A 15,769-nucleotide genomic window follows, 5' to 3' on the forward strand; every position below is an offset into this window, starting at 1 on the left:
AAAAAAAGCCAACTATATTTAAAAATCCCATTTAATTTGTGAATATGAACTCGGGAAGCAGTTTACAACCTTAATTCAACATGCAGTGACCAATAAGACACGTCACAAAGGTGTTAAAGGAGGTGGGAGAACAAGATTAAACCAAGCGGGTAGGCAGTTTACTGTGTTCACAGTGATTATTTGTGTACTCATATAAAAATCAAAATGTCCTGTGAATGGCTGTGTTCTGACACAGAACAATCAAGCTTACAAAAAAGAGAAACATTGGGCTATTTTTGTTTTGAGGATCTGACAGTGGAAATAAAATGTACAAAAGAGGGAGAATACGAAAGCATTCAAATAATAATAGTATCCAAAATTCACCTTGGATGCCGTTCTAAAACTCAGGTTTATATATACGTAGCTTTGTGGCGCTGATATTGCAGGAGCTGTGGCGTCCACACGTCTGTTCTATGCCGCAGAGTTAAAAACAGCTGTGTCATCTCCACTGTGTGCTGGCGAGTCAATCGGAAGACAGGAAAAGCCATCTGCACACAGTTATCAGGGTTCTCCAGAGAAAACAGTGTACCATTTGAAGAGGTCTTGGAAATCATCTCAAACACACCGCTCTGGTTTCCAGGAAGCATCTCGTACCAACCTTGAGTGAAGCAGCATGCTTGTCAATATGATTACATACACAAATGAAGCCCTTAAGTCTACTTTGGTACCTAAATTCCTCTGCTGCAGAGTTACTCTTATCCAAAACCACATCTACAATTTACAGTTTCACTAAGCAACAAAGCTGTAAAAAAACCAGGTTGTCAGAATCATTAGAAGTAAAAAATGTTTGATGGCACAAAAATGTCCTTAAGTGTTGATGTTCTTTATAGATGAGGACATCTTTCCATAGTTCAGTTCCTCTAGGCCAAAGTGGACGCTTTCAAAGCAACAATATTCAACCAATATTCCTTTTTACATTGCTATGCCGTAAAAAGGTTATTTTTTCTATAGCAAAACTCCAAAACACTGTACAAAATAAGATAGTTGGGTGCAGGTGTGCTCTTTCATCTCATAAGGCACTTCTCCTACGTGTATTCCTTACAGATAGTGTCCACCTGCCTTTAATGTGGTTCTTGGAAAAAACAAACAAACAAAGCTTGCATTCACACATAAGCCCCCAATGCTGCATGGAACTCTGTGAGACACTGAACCAGCTGCTGAAACTTGGGCCTCTCCTCTGGGTCCAGTGCCCAACAACAAGCCATCACTGCAAATCTGCAACACACAGGGAAGGACAGAGATGGGTGACTTAACATGTCAGTCTATGAGCAGTCTATGAACCTGGGTGTTTCAGGTTTGTGTAAAACTTGGTGGTAGGTTTCATGCAACAAAAAGCAGCAGCTGGCATCAAACTCAGGGCATTGTAATAACTTAGTACACATTTTTGAGGTGTAACCCTCGGATGCACAGAATGTCTTGTATGGTCCTGAAACAGGAGCTGCCTGTGGAGCACTGATACACTTGAGTTAGATGTAATCATTTCTTAATCAACACATGCCCTTCAATGTTTTATTCCGGAGCCTCTAATATTTTGGAAACGAAAGCCATCACCTCACCACCCATTGTATTTAGAAAGAATTTGGTGCGTTTGTTTTTACGGATTTCAGGCAATCATTCCATGAGAGATTAAGAACATTACACAGACTTTTTCCCAACACAAGTGATTTTTTTGATCAATATATAGCTGAGCCTAAGATCCAAAAATGGTTGTACTGAAATTTAATTCAAGATGCTGAAATTTATAGCTGCATATAGTCAACATGAAGGCAGAACAGAATGTTACAGTTCTGAAGCATATATAGCAAATAACTCTGACTTCATCTCAAATATATGCATCTAAGTTTTGTTAAAATTTCTAAAGTATATTGAGAATATTAATAATTATACCACTACAAAAACAATAGAACTTTCAGATTTCTACCACTCATGCAGCATTGATTAATCCATTTGAGTAGTCCACCACTGCAACGCTGATCTAAGCCAGACTCTTATAATCTAGCAGTGAGAGTGTGACAGCTTCATTCAGATTTCATCTTGAGGAAGTACTCTGTAAGTAATAACGCCATAGAGGGAAAATGATGCCTGTAGGCAGGAGCTGCTCCATTTTTGACAGCTGCAGGATGTTGATAAGCTTCATGTTAAGCAACGCTGGTAGCAACTCAATATTTTGTTTTTATACGGGTATTGTACAATCATTGTGTCACTAACACCATTTGAGGAAAGTCTGCAATAACAAGCCTAGTGGCAGTTTAACATACACATGCTTGTATCGTAACAGAAGTCTCGTGCAGACTTCAAGTCAAAACTGGTCTGCTACGTCTACAGCTGTGACCTGTGGAGGCCCAATACAGCTCTATCAATTATCTTACCTGTCATGTACCATTGTACCAAATAACAGCTGACTACTTATGAACATATTTAAGAACTCAAACAAATACCCCTATAATCTGGAGGATCTCTGATCTACCTGTCATCATATTCAGACCTTTTTTTTTTTTGCTTATAAAATGTCAATGATGTAATTCCTTAAGAATTTTAATATATGAATTGTGGTTTGAGTTTTTAATACTTGTAATGTGATACTGATTGATATCATAAGTTAAATTATTAAGATCATATTGTGTTTATCCTTATATGCTATCTTACTATTCTTCATTTATTATTTTTGTTTATGTTTTAATAGACATCTGATATTTTGTGTGTCTATCGTGGAAATAGAAAAAGACACTCTCTGGGTACAAGTGAAACAAACAATCAGCATGCATTCTTGATTAATCAATTGAGTATTTGCTCAGTATAGGCTTTTCTATAAAATGGTGGCTGTTAGATTGTACTAGCATGTTTAGTGTGAGTTCTAACCTCAAATATGAGTATGAGTGAAAACAGTTGAAAGTAATTCATCTGGGCAAAAATTTGGGTAACTTGGGAGTGCCCTTTGTACTCAATAATGAGAAAATGATAATTCCAGTGTGAGGCGCTGAAGTCCATGTTTCTACAAATTCATCTTCATTTGATCAATTGCTTATACCTAAATGATTTGATATCATGTTAAATGCTTTTCAGTTAGAACTAACTGAATTAAAGTAGATGTTTCAGGAATAATTTATTGGAATGAGAAAATGTAATTATTGAATTTGTGTGCGTGTACTCTGTGAATCAACATACAGCTCATCTGGACAGTTGATAGGTTGTGCTATTCGGTACCCGTCCTTCAGGTAAGCTGACATCTCGAAAGGGTCAATGTCAACATAGGGGGTCTGGCCCAGGGTCATCAATTCCCACAGGGTTACTCCGAAGGCCCACTGTGAACATGCAGCAAAAACAGTAAGGCCAACCATTCATTTACACTATTTCTTAAATAGAATCAAATAGTTATTATCAAACAGGATAAACAGAACTATGGCACGGCAACCCTGTGCTCTCTTGTTTGCATTCAAATACAAAATGTCCCACTGGAACAATGTGAGGAAATTACATTTTACTGTATAATATTTATGTATAATATGACTAACTGCTGCAAATTTTTGTAAAGAGCCTATCAAGTAAACAGGAGAATGGCAGTTATGTTGAAGGACGCTGTCTGTTCAAGCTCTGGTGCCAGTGAGGGCCCGCCCTGCATGATTTGTACTGACCCAACAGTCTGACCTGCCATGATGGAAAAAGGTTTTCCCCAATCATGTTCCATCATCATTTATTCTGAATCTCAGGTCACTCGTACTGACAGACAACTGCTATCCTTACAGTAGTATAGAATGTTGGAATCATAGTTATCTAAAATACCAATCACATTGCAAACTGACCCGGCATTGACTTATGAACAGAAAACTGATTGATTTACAGAGCTGATCTCTGTTTGCGTGCCCTAGTCTTTAATAGTGTGACAATGGACTTTAAAGGAAGTGAAGGGAGTGGCTGTAGACAAGGGGGCGCAGGGATGGGAGGGCTCTTCAGAGTACAAACGTATTGTACAGTCATCTACACTGGGCCCAAATCAAGTCACTGTTGGGAATCAACAAGGCCTAAATGTGTTGGCAGTCGGTATTTTCCTGTCAAGTGGGGTCTTTCAAATGTGTGTAACAAGTGAAATTAGGGTATTGAGTATTTATATGAAGTACTGTTGATGTTATAAAACTCCAGTTACATATCTGGACTTTTTCCAAAACTTAATTTGTCATTAATGCAAGGCTTCCGTTTATGGCAAATGCCAGGGAAGGGGGTGTTTGTCACAAAGCTGTGTGTCTGCAAAAGGAATGCAGAAGGGTGGTGGCATGTCTGCCTGATGTCTGAGCGGTGTCTCTAAGGATCTGGTGAGCTTCCCGTCAGCTACCGCCGCACCCGTGCAGCTATCCTGAGACAGGAAAGAGGGAAGAGCCAGAAAGACACGAAGCTCAACACTGCTTCTCAACACTGATAGCTTGACTGACTGTGTGAGAATGGTTTCAAAACAATGTGTTGCCATTTCCTGGATCACCTTCTGTGTTATGAAAATGTTTTATCTCCTGGAAAGTGTTAGGGTTTGGGTGTGTTATTCTTTGATTGTGAATACAGTGTCAACAGGTAAACATTGAGATTCAAAAGGTTAACTGTATATCTGGTGCAGCTTTTCTTACCACATCGCTTGCACTAGAGAAGTCGTTGTTGAGCAAGCTTTCCAGGGCCATCCAGCGAACAGGCCGGTTCTCGTTGTCCCCCAGACAGTGGTAATCCATGGGAAACAGGTCTCGAGCAAGAGCATTGTCTGTAATCTTCACCTGCATGTTGTCATCAATGCTGAGAGAGAGGGGTCAGGGCAGTACTTTTTAGTAAGATTCCAAACCAAATCCCCTTAAAACTACAGGGGAGAACTAAGGACAAATGGCAAGACAGGCCAGAAAAACTTACACACAGTTCCTGGCAGCGAGGTCTTTGTGTATAACCTCCCTGCGAGCCAGGTAGCTCATTCCACATGCAATCTGGATGGCCATGTAAACCAGGTCCTGTTGAGAGATTGCCTGAAAGGAAACACGGGAGGGAAAGACAATGTTAACCCTAGGGACAGAGGCACAGAAAAAAAAAAGAGGGAGTGGGAACCGGAGATCTCAGCCAGTGTTGGCTGTCTAAGTCAAACTGTTCTTATTAATTGCAACAATGTCAACTTTGGGTCAAAGATGGGAGTTAAACACACTAATTCTAAATGCTATTTCAGTTTTTCAATTGAAATGTAAGGCAGAGTAAGTCAACTGGACAAACTGACACTGAGGAGGTCTCCTAAAGGGGAAGGAAAAAGGATATTTGAAGGTAGTAGGTTATGCAAATATCCATTATTATTAGATGCATGTATAGTCCAAACAGCAGTTGACAGTTTACCTTATTAAGAAACAACGATAACCACTTCATTGATAACCATAAAATTTGGTACAAATATTGAATGGCGTTAGCATTCAGCTTCACACACAGCCTCCCAGAGCGACTGGGACAATGGGAAGTTATCTGACTGGCAGGGTTAAGATAGCATTGAAGACAATGACTTTGCTAGTACCGGTGACTGAGAATACACTAAGCACTTACAGTGAAAGAACCTTGAGTAGTTCTTTGGTTATAATAAGTAAAATAAAGTGTATGCAAGGGAGAAAGCACCAGAACTAATAGCATCACCTCTCATTAGTAAACGTATTCATAATCATACTACAGACAGCTTGCTGTGTGAAACCTGACCAAGATAGACAAAGCAGACTTTCTGGGGTTTTTAATCTTGTCTGACGGCGGAAACTGATATAATCCAATAATTAATCCTCACAACATCGAAAAACAAAGTCTTGGCAGCCAACGAGCAGAGTTAAAAACATTCTAAGTCAGTAACTCATGCCAAATTACTGTTTGTTTAGCTGGTACCAGGCAATCAAGCACCCTGCAATTGGTTCTCAGTGGAAAAATGACAGCTGTGGAAAGAGAGTCAACACTCAGGAGTTCTTTCCTAGTTTTACTTTCCAAGTCAGATGTTCTCTCTCAAAATGAATGAACCTAAGAGTGATTGTAGTGTTGTGTTCCCTCTGTGTTTTCATCAGACCTTTATCACCCGCATAGTTATAAATTCCTGATTTATAGCGTGGTGTATCCTGCACTGCCACAACCTGACTATGATTATGTCTTTGCCTCCCACAACTGCCACAAGTACATAATGAGATTTTTGAGGGCAGAAGTACTGATGTGTTACCCGACACTTTACAAAGGACTTTTCATTAATGCAAAATGGTTGGCAGGCTTCATCTTGCTATTGCAAAGTGTTTGCTACATCTGTATTATGGTGATGATTGATTGGCTGGATTGAGGTTGTGTCTTTGCCAAGAACATCAAAGACTCCCTGAGGTTAACCTGTACAAAAGCCTGATTGTCTTTACACAGCAAATAAAAATCTCTGCCCTAAGCACTGGCATTATGACTGTACCAACAGTGGTTCTAATAGCAGTGTAAACAGAGGTGACTGGTACGTGTTACTTAGTGTTGATTGATACAAACACCCAAGACATTCTTTGAGGCTTGACTGGCTGGCTTTTCTTCCACTTTAAGGGATGGAGGGAACAGTTTGATAAATGTCTCAATGCCATACATAGTTTGCAGTGAAGCATTTATCTTAACGATTTAATAAGTGAATTAGCCCTAAAGCAAACGCAAACCATGTTGAAACCTCACCTGTGGGTTGTTAGCCTCAGCTAGTTTGCACTGCCGTAGGAACAGCTTGAGATTCCCCCAAGCCATGAAAGGCAACAGGACCATTGGCTTCTCTCCATCCTCTGTACACACATGACTAATGGGCAGTAGATTTCTGAAGACAGAGATGAAGATCAACAGAGGAATGTGAACAGATCCTATAAACTGCTTTTGTGTGCTGCATGTGAAATAGGTTCTTGGAACTCTAGTACATGATAACAGAGCACTTCAGACTACTGTGGAAATGGGGAAGAGGAAGTCAGCAAATCTTATCAACTTGCTGACCTCAGAAAGGGGGAAAAGAGAACAGGAGCTGACCCAGTCATGACCACCTTTCTCCCATAAAGCCTGCAAAGTTAAAGTCTCAGAATGTGCTTAACTGACACTGCTTCAACTGAATCCACTGCAAAGACCACAAAGTAAGAGTATTAACCAAGGCACAAGATTCTGGAGAAATATAGGATTGTTTTAAAAGAAGCCACAAGATAGTGAACAACACCACACACTGTGTGAGTGTGTAATTTCCGTTGGAAAAAATAAGTTTTGTTCTGTTCACAGTTCATGTTACAGTATCTGCTTTATGTGTAAACATGTGGTCTTCTTTCATCAGCGTTTAAACCGAGCCATTTAAAACATGACCAAAGGAACTGCTCTGACAGAAAACAGTAGTGGGTTAAAAGTAAACCAGAATTTTTACAGTTACTTTGAGAACTGAAACTGCTACAAAAGTAGACAACAGTATTTACCCCAGATTTGTGTTTATGTCAGCTTACCTATGATGAAGTCCGCGAAGTTTGCAACTCTCTGTCAACATCATGGTCACCTGCACCTCAGATGCATGATCTATTAATGTTATTAAAGACAGAATCTAGTTTGAGTGACCTTAATATTACCAAACTGGTTTGCATTAGCAGTCGGGAAAGTATGATCAAACGCGCTACATGGATTGTAAATCCATTTCGCCTTTCTTTTGGATTTGTCTCTCTGAACAGACTCCTCTTGCAAGTCATTTGTAGTGGGAAATTATGCCAATTTTTAATTCTTATGTACTTTTGCCATCATCTGATACTTATGGAAACCAGTATTGTTCTCTTCCCAAAAGGCGCATTAGTAGGAAGTAACAAGTATAACAAAGCCAAGACTGGCATGAGTATATTGTTCGCCGAGTGGTATCCACCCCTCCTTAAGTAAACATAAGAGAATGGAGAGGTCAGAGGGCAACTGGTGGAGAAAGCTGACACATGCGCCTAACAAACAACCCACATAAAGGAGGCCTTTCACTGGCATGCAAACCTTCAGTGTGACTAACACTAATCCATTTGCTGTCAAATTTGTGTACATATTTACTGGACCAAAACCATGTAAGGCCATCTGCTGAAGCCATTAGAAAAGCACCTCCTACTACTGCTCACCACCAAGGTTCACTTCAAAGAAAAAGGCATGATGTGAACTGTACTGCCAGCTACAAAATGTTTCAATCCCTTGATCCATCTTCAGAATATCTTTGGTCTTAAAATCATTATTCAGTCTGAAGACGCTCACTGAGCATTAAATTGTTTCCTTTCTTAAACGATAATTCTTAGAAAATCCACAGCAAGTGGAAAAACTTACAACAGACTACAATATTTAAATTGTGTTGACAATACTGCAGTCAACTGAGTATTACAGCCAAGATAGCAAGCTTACCTTTCACTGTCTTCACAAAGACCTGCTTTTCCTTACTCGGGTCCTTTTCATCCAACAGTACACCATGGAAGATACGGCCAAAAGTCCCTGTGAAATACAAACCGTAGGGTTTTTATCTGAGGAAAAGGGCAGCAGAATGAAAGACAGAAGCCTCACATTCAAAGATCAAAATGTCACCTCGCTCACTGGTTGCCATGCCTGGCTGATATGTGGAAAGGGGTGGACAGGCTTTTGCTTAAAATGTTTTGTCTTGTAATGAGATTAGGCAGTTTTCACTGTTGTCCCACTGACAGGAGGCCAAACAGGAGCAATTCAGAAGAGCTCAGAAGATCTTTTATCACTTTGAACCAGTCAGAGTTACAAACAACGTGAAAAGGCCAAGAAAGCAGCTTCATCATCTCCTTTGTCTAAACTGTCATTCCATTGCTCCTAGGCAGAGGTAATGCCAAAGAGCATAAACCCTCAACATAAACTAAGAAAAACCATCTCCACCCCAAGGCCAACTAGGCCTTGTCTTTTAGCAGGAGTGGGGATGAAACATTACAACAGGATTACAGTTTAGCTGTCTGTCTCCTGCCCATACCTTCTCCATCAAGCCTGTTTGGACTTGCTAGCTCCAGAAAAACAGGACTCACACAGAGCCCAACTGCCTTTCTGAAATGGCTTTTATCTCTTGAATTTGCAGATTCTTAGTTATGATTTCTCACCTTAATTACTCAATAAATTTTTATTTTGAATTTACTGACATATTTTGCACAAAAATAAGACTTTATTGAAAAAAAGAGACTGTCAACAACTGTCCAATCAAAGGACTTTAATCACCACACCCTTTCAAAGTACAATTTTTCATTATCTGTGAAAACCTATCACATCTAGAGCAAGTAAGATAATAGGGTGCAGTTGATAGTAAACCAAATAGCAATCTTGAAATACAACAGGCTGCAATAACAGGATATTGAGCAACCCAGTGACGAGGCATTCCAGAGGTTGTGTTTGATTCTAAAATTTACTATATAATTGATCGTTATGGTTGTGTGTTTGTGCATTTTGCTGCTATATTTGTTTTTATCCTGTCCATGTGAGTGGGTTTTCTCCCTCTTCCCTTTTTCTTCTTGTGAATGAGAGTAACGACTGGTAGGTGAGGTCCTGGATTGCTGCACAAGGACTGGTTCCTAAGGCTGGAAGTGGGCTTTACAGCCACGTCGAGGTCTCTCTCTTTCCACTACTCCAGTTCCAAAGCCAGCGGCCGTGTGTGTGCGTGTAGCAACATGTTTGTTGTTTTGTTGTTTTGGGCACTACTCTCTGAGTCTAAATAAATGAATGGTACTGTGTGAATATAAAATCCTGTTTTGGCTGACTTCTTTTGCAGCTGGGAGAATGTGGGCATCATGTGGTGTCACTGATGCCCCCAGCCCAGGGTTGTAACATTGAGAAATAGCCAGAAACTTCAGCCAGGTGTCCAATGCAGGGGAGCTCTGTGAGCTGGATTTGACTCTAAAATCCTGTTTAGGATTTATTTACAACAGCTGATATAGTTGTTGATAGTTCCCTACTAAAATTTATGAAAAATGTATCTGTTTCAGACTGATAAGTTTAATTAGAAAATTACATGTGGTTAATACGTTATGTTTACTAAAAAAATAAAAAATAAAATAAAAAAAATTAACAGAGGATGCCACCCTGTACAAAAACAATGATGATAAACCACTAAAGGTCTTTAAGTAACTTTTAAAAACAGAACACCAGCACTTTTCTCCCCTCTTGCTCTTGTGTATAGTCACCCTTGGGCAACAATTACATCACTCACGCAGCCACAATAAACCACAGTGTGGGCAGATCTCCAGAAAGTGAAGTACAGTCTTGTATCCATACCTTCGCGCCATGGTGATGCTGAATCAGTGGAAAAGTTCAACTCAAGCAAATAGTTGTATTTAACTTGAATAGACAGCCAAATAGGCAGACTACTTTCTGTTAATATGCAACATACCTCAACAGTAACAAATGTTCACTATTTAGGCTGATGGCAAGTTTGACTGACCCTGATCTGATGAGGCATCCTCATGCTAACAATTCAATGTATACATTGTTATTCATCAGAGATGCACACCAAAGATACTATAATATATATTGGGGCATTTGTAATTAAGCCTTTGTTGTAGTAGTACTATTAAATGTAGTACAATGATGCGCCTCATTTTTTATTCTAACACAACTGGATCTTAGTTGTCTTTATGTACCGTATATCTTATGTGCCGTGCTTGCCCTACCAAAATAATAGTAATACAAAAAAGATAAGGATAAGGATACCAGATTTGCATCATGCCCAGGTACTCAGATTGTATTAGAAACAACTAAAGTCAAATATACTGCACAGACTTTATTGTTTAAGGGGTTAAACTCTTCACTTAGCGTGAGACATCGATGTATACTAGGGGTAGGACGATTATGAATTTTTAAATGGTACCACTTTAGTGAGAGAGATATCACGGTTTCACACCCACCCATGTCACCTGTTATTTTTAGAAGAAGTTAATAATTAAAAAGTGGAAGGCTGTAGTTAAGTTTGGGATTCAGATAACAGTGAATAACTTTCCTGATTCCCTGTTCATGCTACATTTTTTGTTATGGTCACATATGGAAGAGCTGGATTGTTTTGGAAAGTATTCATTCATAGAATGGCACTATTATGATGTGCCCGAATGGCATAACAAATTCTAAATCTCTGTTTAATGATGAGATTATCAGTACCAGTCTTCATACTGCGGTAGGACTGGTTAAAACAAACACTTGCCTGTAGCACAGCTGATGTATGAGGCTTGTTCTTTTTGTTTCCTAGCAGGAACATTCACTAGCTCTGTCTGCAAAGGTGAATGAGCAGCCCGGCAATGCAACTGAAAATCAGGATGCTTCATTTGGGATATTGTAAATTGGTTTTAGAAACGTTCTCCTTCAAATGATCATAGATGTGTCATCTGCAGCTTCTTGAACAGATCAAGAAATGAAGTTACCATTAATTTTTCTATTTAAATAAACAATAAGTCTGTTTTTGGTGTGTCAAGGTAAATTGAAGCTGATGGGGAGATAACGATTTTAGCTACAATATATGATGATTGTACATGCATTTAATGGTGTGTGTGTGTGTGTGTGTGTGTGTGTTCTTTCGGCTTTTCCCTATTTGGGGTCACCACAGCAAGTCAGCTTAATTTGCATGATTATATTTTGGCTAAGGTTTCCAGACACAATCCTATCCTTTAATCTGGGACCAGCACAAGAATCTGTATGCATTTAATAATAAACAAGGTTAATTGCAGCCACAGCCACATCCCCACCAACCTGTCACTCAAAACCACATCTCACATCCTCACTTGCATGAGGAGGTGAAGGTAAGAAATGATAACCACATCACGTGTCACCATCTGTCCTTTTGGCTTTTCAAAGAGGATTTCATCAGACTTTGTTAATTTGTCTTCCACTTTTCTATGACTGTGTAGCTTTGATCATGTTCACTATTTGAGAAAGTAAAAAAGGGACAAATACCTTCATGCAAGACATCTCGTAGTGTGACTCTCTCCCTTGAGATGGCAATGTCTTTCACTTTAGCTTTGGCCTCCATTAGAGTAACACTCCTCAAGTCATTCTTCTCTATACGGAGAGATGGGTAGCCTGAGAATGCAAAAAAAACAAAAAACAAAACGCTGAGTCACATTTACACAAGTGATTGACAGGTTTCTGCCTTGCATTACTTTCAACAAACATATTTCTTACGGACACAAAGATTTTGTGACCCACAAATCCCACACATACATTCAAAGAATCCCAGTAATTATAAGGAATATAGTCAGCAAGACATGTACAGTACCCTACGCATGTGGTATCAATGCAACTTCATGCAAAGTCCTGTATTACAGCACTGCCATTGCATAACCTACATATGTACTCAAGCTGCTGGCTGACTGATGTAGGGTACGTGTGCTCACCTACATAATCCTCTACAGTATCTGCACATATAATGCACACATAACTCCTCTGTCTCAACAAACTCAATATGTATACAACATGTCAGTGAATGATAAGACCATCTAACCTCCCGATAAACTCACTACTGGTAAGATTGACTGTGCCAGGCCATGTGCATGTGTTACGATGGAGGGGATCACTAAAGCCCCATCTTGTGCTTATCAACTGTGTCTATCTCCTATTTGATACAGTAATTTTTATGAGACAGCCCAGAGTTTTGAAAAATATGGGAATAAATGAAGAGCTGAATCTCAAGATACATCCCAATAAATAATTAGTGTATTGCTCAAGTCACCTGCCACAGAGACTATGGTTCAAAATTAGCCAACTTGGCTAAACCGGCATATTTACAGAAATGTTTATTAATGTGCACTGTCTCTGTATATTTTAAGCCAATATACAAAGCCAAACACAGGTCGCACACAACTTATTAACAACTTATAAACATTATAGACTACTTGCAGTCTTTATGTGTGGAGGTTACATGTCCTTGTGCCTGCATGGTATTTCAGATTCCTCCCATAATCCAAAGACATGTTAGGACACCAGTTGGGTTAATTGGTGACGGGTGATTGCCCGTAGGCACAAGTGTGAGCATGAATGGTTCTGATAGACTGTTCTTGGCTGGGCAGTAAGCCCTCTACACACACACGCACGCACACACACGCACGCACGATAAAAAGTCTAGATACTGGCTGGATGGCAGGATCTCTACATTGGCATAACATCTGGCAAGTATGGAGTGACAGTGCAAATCAATGCTGCCCCCTGCATGTCAAACTTTCCTGCACATTTTATTTAAAACAGCAAATGGCAGCTAAGACCCTTGAGCAACATTTATTTTAAAAGGGGGCACATCATAATACCTACATACGTGATATTTGTATAAACTGTTCAAACACACCAGGACTGATTAAAGTGGAGACAACTGCAGTTGACTGATGTTAACTATGAGATAATACATTCACAAAGTACATAAGATTTTACATATCACACACATAAACAGATCTATTAATTATGTACTGTTTGAGCGTTAGTGTTTTTGGTAAAAAACACTCTTGTGTGTCTTTCCACTCCAGAAGTGCACTAATACATTTCAGCTTGTATAGGCCAGTGGCCACGGCCAGAAACAGTAGTCCAAATAACAACTTGAGATGTGCTGTTAATCGACAATATTAACCGTGTATAAGGTGTGCCATCCGTTAACCTTAATAATATACTGTTAGGATAAAAGAAACCAAATTACTTCTTAGTCTGAAAACTGACTGAAGTACACTCAATTTGGTCTGTTTTAAGTGTCTTTGTCAGCACTTCAGTGACTTAGTGTTTCATTAGTCACGCACAAGTACATAATTTTTACTGCATACTTATAGGAGGTGTTCATTTATAGCTGATATGAAAAGAATATGTTGCAGTTGTTAACACACACAATGTATAGCTTACTATGAGTTTACAATAGTAATTTCAGCAACTAAGTTTTCTATTAAAAAAGGAATTATTCATGTGACATGCCTGTACATTATTTATTAATAGTAGAGATACAATTATTGAATATTTCAATAATTGACAATTATATAAATTATTATTCTTTAATATATTTATGGTTTATCAAATAAGTAAAAATACCAGTCTTTTTTTGTCCTACCAATAAGCCAAAGGTAAAAGATTTTACAATTTTTTTACAATTATGTAAAACAGAGAAAAGTATTTGAGAATCAAGAAAAAAATAATGTTATGCACTTTTTCTCAATAAATGACAGATAATCAATCAATTGTTACTTTTTTGTCACTTTTCTGTAAATGGGCTATAAATGAACATTCTTTGAACAATTAATGTGATCTTTCTGTGACACTTCTGTTGTACCAAATGCTTAAATAAGTATCTAACTTAGAACACACAACACAAGTTGCCAAACAAAAGTGAAGCAGCAGGTTAGTATGAAGCAGGTGAAATGGATCAATCAGAATTCTGAGGATCAAATGAGTCACAAAGAGAAAAGATTTGTGAAAGGAGATTCACATCATCTTGGCTACAAGCAACACACCCTTCAACAGTAGTCATTAAAGTTGTGAAGTTCATAATACTATGGGAAAATATGGTTGAAGTGTTCATGTTATTATATTGCACCTGACAACATAATAGTCTCTAATTTGTTGCTCAAAGCTTCACCGAAACTTACTTTTGGTTTCATGGGGGGGAGCACCAGGATTTTGGAAGGAGGAGGCAGCAAGCTGGAGTATGGGTGCAGAACCAGGGTGATTGTCTGATGGCAGAGGAGAGGGAGGGTGGGGGGTGGGAGAGAGTAAGAAAGAAGTGTTTTAGCTCACTAAAATTATAGCATGACCTGAACAAATGAATCGATGTAGACTGTAGCGGCTAATTTTCAGCTCATACAAGAAACCCCCATCAAACGAGGCATGCATACAAGCTAGGTAAACTTGCCCGTCGGGAGTTGTGTGGATGTTTGTGCAAACAGTTCACATTCAGCCAAGCATGAAATATTAGGCGAAAGGCAAGTGGGACAAACAAGATGCACAGGTGGTGAGACATGTTATATCCACCAGGGGGCCATGATGGATCATATATAGACAGACACAATTGCCAGCCAATTGTGCTTTTCATGCAGTTTGCAAAATGAACCACTGGGGCAACACACCAAATTGACAAGAGTTACCATTAATTAATTTGATAATTAAATACACAGTGGAACAAAAGTTTGAATCTTTATGGAAAATGTCTGACTAACTCATCCCAGAAGATTAATTAAATGGGATGCTACACCATGAAAACCCTTGATAACCCTGTTTTGTTTAGTTTGACAGTCAAATAATTATGTTATCAGAAAACGAATTAAAAGTGACTTAAAAATCTTTTTTTAAAACCCAGCACAATCTAATGACACTTTGGATCTGGCTAGGCTAGTGGCACTTATTTACTGGTGGAAATATGATTTTATTTCCACTTTCCACTAATGTAATTCAGACTTGCCCTATAATTACAATAGTTGCCAGCCAAAAGAACAAGGGCTGGGCAAATAATCACAGTGCTACATGACACCTACATGCTCAGGCTAGCTGAACTGGGAGAATGAGTAAATTTACTTTTACTTTAAATTCTAATACAGATTTTGCATTTTTTTTCAGTTTCTGGTGGTTCCAATATAGAAGGCTACATGTACTTCTCAACCTGAAAAGATTATGCAAATTAATACAAAACACACAGTGATGACATTTAAACATGGTCACACTGCTAAAAGCTTAAAAAAAGGAGAATATCATTATAGGGACTGTACACTTGATGACACTCTTATGAAAGTAGTTAAGCTAACAAGGTTGTTCA

General features: G+C 38.8%; 1 protein-coding gene across 4 annotated transcripts in view; it reads right to left on the bottom strand.

Moving 5' to 3' along the window:
• Nucleotides 1–20: 20 nt before the first annotated feature.
• The window catches only part of ryk (receptor like tyrosine kinase), a 31,110-nt gene continuing 15,361 nt past the window's right edge, over nucleotides 21–15,769 (bottom strand). For 2 of the 4 annotated variants that reach the window (XM_029499509.1, XM_029499508.1), the window contains exons 8-16: nucleotides 14,610–14,693; nucleotides 11,950–12,075; nucleotides 8,413–8,499; nucleotides 7,500–7,569; nucleotides 6,709–6,841; nucleotides 4,921–5,030; nucleotides 4,650–4,809; nucleotides 3,205–3,341; nucleotides 21–1,254 (exon numbers count right to left, since the gene is read on the bottom strand). In XM_029499509.1, coding sequence (XP_029355369.1) covers nucleotides 1,143–1,254; nucleotides 3,205–3,341; nucleotides 4,650–4,809; nucleotides 4,921–5,030; nucleotides 6,709–6,841; nucleotides 7,500–7,569; nucleotides 8,413–8,499; nucleotides 11,950–12,075; nucleotides 14,610–14,693 — 1,019 coding nt within the window. In that variant the 3' untranslated portion in view covers nucleotides 21–1,142. Of the gene's footprint in view, nucleotides 1,255–3,204; nucleotides 3,342–3,383; nucleotides 4,388–4,649; nucleotides 4,810–4,920; nucleotides 5,031–6,708; nucleotides 6,842–7,499; nucleotides 7,570–8,412; nucleotides 8,500–11,949; nucleotides 12,076–14,609; nucleotides 14,694–15,769 lie in introns of those variants that run through there. The other 2 variants (XM_029499511.1, XM_029499510.1) reach the window with 2 other exon arrangements.

The sequence above is a fragment of the Echeneis naucrates genome, chromosome 4 (assembly GCF_900963305.1).
Source record: "Echeneis naucrates chromosome 4, fEcheNa1.1, whole genome shotgun sequence".
Taxonomy (NCBI): Eukaryota; Metazoa; Chordata; class Actinopteri; order Carangiformes; family Echeneidae; genus Echeneis; species Echeneis naucrates.